At 38.9% G+C, this 3,205-nt stretch overlaps 1 protein-coding gene across 1 annotated transcript; it reads right to left on the bottom strand.

Annotated features, from left to right (window-relative positions):
* Window positions 1-1,375: 1,375 nt before the first annotated feature.
* Window positions 1,376-2,881, bottom strand: LOC132547894 (G-protein coupled receptor 22-like). The gene has a single exon (XM_060211699.1). It carries the CDS (start codon window positions 2,879-2,881, stop codon window positions 1,376-1,378), a length of 1,506 nt encoding a protein of 501 aa, XP_060067682.1.
* Between the last annotated feature and the right edge of the window lie 324 nt (window positions 2,882-3,205).

Here is a 3,205-nt window from a genome sequence, read left to right as displayed (position 1 = left end):
TGAATAAATGGACATGTAGGTCAAGTTGGCTTTAAACAAACGTATATAATATACTCTCATCTAAGCAAATATGTGGAAATATTTTCAAAATTTGAATCTATTTGAAAGACAATTACCTGGTTTTCGCTCTATCGTAATCTCTTATAGAGAATACACGTGTTTACTAATGTACAGTATTCAATTTCCCTCTTATTCAATTTTCTATATCTATAAAGTATCATAAATAAAGTAACATCCAATGTTGCTCGACAAAGAACATATACTTTGTTGGATAGGCAAGTAACATCAAAGCGGAAGACACTTACGCTGTCACCAAGAGAATATTAACAGATTAGAGCAACCTCAATGCGTGTATTACAATGAACATATGGCAAGATAGCTTCACACCAACTGCCTAATGTGTAGAAGCTATCGCTATGTAATCTGGGATCAGGGCAAGATCCAGGCTACCCAAATGTGGATATTTCCACCGAGAACCTCCGAGCAGTCAGTGACAAAATCTAAACTTCCCAAAAGTTGATATAAATGGATATTTCGACCGGGAACCTCCGAGCAGTAATTGACAAAATCTAAACTTCCCAAAAAATGGATATATTCACCGGGAACCTCCGAGCAGTAATTGACAAAATTTAAACTTCCCAAAAAATTTATATTTCCACCGGGAACCTCCAAGCAGGAAGTGACAAAATCTAAACTTCCCAAAAGTGGATGTTTTCACCGGGAACATCCGACTAGGACATGACTAGATCTTAACTACCCAAAAGTGTATATTCTCATCGGGAACATTTGAGCAGTAAGTGACAAAAAGAGGCGATTTTTACCGGGAACGTCCAGAAATGAAAAAGATTCAGGCAACCTAAGAGTGGATTTTGACACTTTAGCGTCCAGGTAGACATTTCGAAAACTGGACTTTTCTGTGGCTACTAGATTGGGTCGTACAGTAAAGAAAGATGATGTAGTTGGTAGTCCAATTTAGCCAACGTTGTCACTACGATAACACGCGTTTTAAGAGAATGTCTTTCATATTCTTGCAAGAGGATGTTCAGCCACTGGCTTTCCTTGTCTACTCCTCTGAAGACATTACTTATTTAAAGGTATTGCGTGGCTTGTTTGGTTTGACGTCCTTTTTCACATCTCCTTTGGCTCTTAAAAATCAATAGATCAAACGTGCGGGAACGACATCACATATCCAAATTGGAACTTCCTTGTACGTTATCACTAGGTGGTAGGATATTCTTATCAAAACTAAAACATAATTGAACGTTATTTTCAGATCTATGGAAACTTTGGATGGAAAATGATATTTTCACAGAAAACTTGCCATTGGTACGTGTAGCTAATATGAAATAAATTTCTTCAATTATGCACTGCTTTATCAAGGTTCGAATGCTGCATTTGTATACTGTCCTACACTGGCCTGGCTATTCCGTGCTTTCCGTCTTCCATCTGACTCTATATTAACACTTACACTGTCAGCTGTTTCGACAAGTGTTGAATTAGTTTGACATCTATCGGCGCTAAGTGATGTTGTGCTGGGTTCAGGAGCACAGTTCTCTGTTTCAATAGTTTCACTTTGAAATTTCACGTAATCCAGATCAATAGACAATCGGAAAGACAAAGGAAGCTTTTTACCACTGGCTTCCGATATGGACGACTCTCGTCCGCTATGATCTGTAAAGGAGGTGTGTCTGTCTTTTCTTCCTGAAAATAATTTCCGTGATACACTTAAATGGCTGTGTTCATGTTCAAACACCTCGTCATCAGTTTCGCTTGAACTTGTTTTTGGCGGTTCTTGGCATGTTGTAAATATTTCCATGTCGTGTTTATTGCCCACACCGATCGAGATGCTCTGTGAAATCGTCTTATGTACAAGGCTTTGTACTGCCGAGGTCGTTTCCTGTTGGCTTCGATATTCACGTAATCGACCTCCACTACCAGCGTCTATCATTATTCGTTTCATTTGATCACGCCGACTTTCCCTTCTATTGAGAAATGTGTAGAATATCGGATGTAGAACTGTTGAAATCATCCCAAGTGATAGAAGACCCATTTTAGACATCTCTAATGGAAGTGTTATGTGCATCAATATCTGTAATATAGCGATGAGAATATAAGGTCCCCATGAAAGGAAAAATGTGAAAACAATTGCCAGTGAAAGCCAAACCGTTTTCCGTTCATGAAACTTAAACAAAATTCTAAGCCCACCCGTCCTTTCACCCTCGTTATTCATTACAGTCGTTTGTCTTGCCTTCATCCGCTTTTTAGCGGTTCTGTAGATTTTCACGTAGCATATCGCAGTTGTAATGGTAGAGACTGACGCCAGACTGATAAAATACACTTCGTAGATGTAAACCGAATTTGCGTTCAATAAAAGGTCACGACAAAACATTCCCGATGATGTCATTTGTGTCAGAACGTCTATGGAAGTGACGAAGCAGAGACACACCAAAGGGAACAAAAACCCCAAAACCGAGGCCACGCCAATTAGTATGTTAATATAGAGGACATTTCTGTGTGTAAGTCGTTGAGAAGTTGGAGTAACAATGGCCCCGTAACGATCCAGAGATATAAACAAAACACATGTCGTCGTTGCCGATATAGACATTGATATCACACCCTCATGAACGGCACACAGTACGATATTTACTCTGGGAAAAAGTACAATTATTACAAACGTACAGGGCATCAATGTTAAGCATATCAGGGCGTCGATCCAGCCTAGTGTCCGAACAAACAAGTTGCCACTCTTCACCTGGAAGATTTGTTGTGATAATGCACTTATCTGAATTCCAAGATTAAGAACAAGTCCAAGGAGAAATTGTGCTGCTATCAATACCGCGAATATTACAGAGAAGGACACAGGAAACATCTCATCTCCCATTGGCGTGTGGTTTAACGTGGCTCACTGTAAAACAAATAAAACACCGTGAGATCAAATGTTTGCTGAAATCATAATGTGCGTCTGTATTACTTTACCATTAGTTAAAATTATTAGATATGACCATTAAATAGGAACAATAAACGAGAAATGTAAATGAGAATAAAATACATACCCTTTCCCATACTGTTGTCTAAATTCGATAAGCTGTAAGTATGTTTCATTTTTTTTTCGTAGCAGGTATGTCCCTCTCCATCCCACTCGGCCCTCAAACCCCCTCCCGCTAAAATAGTAATTACAAGCAAAAAACTAAACCGTGTTTATTGT

The sequence above is a fragment of the Ylistrum balloti genome, unplaced genomic scaffold (assembly GCF_031769215.1).
Source record: "Ylistrum balloti isolate Yb309-2 unplaced genomic scaffold, AGI_CSIRO_Ybal_v1 Utg369988, whole genome shotgun sequence".
Classification (NCBI taxonomy): Eukaryota; Metazoa; Mollusca; class Bivalvia; order Pectinida; family Pectinidae; genus Ylistrum; species Ylistrum balloti.
Note: the sequence above shows the minus strand (reverse complement) of the source record. Positions and strands in the feature narration are given on the sequence as shown.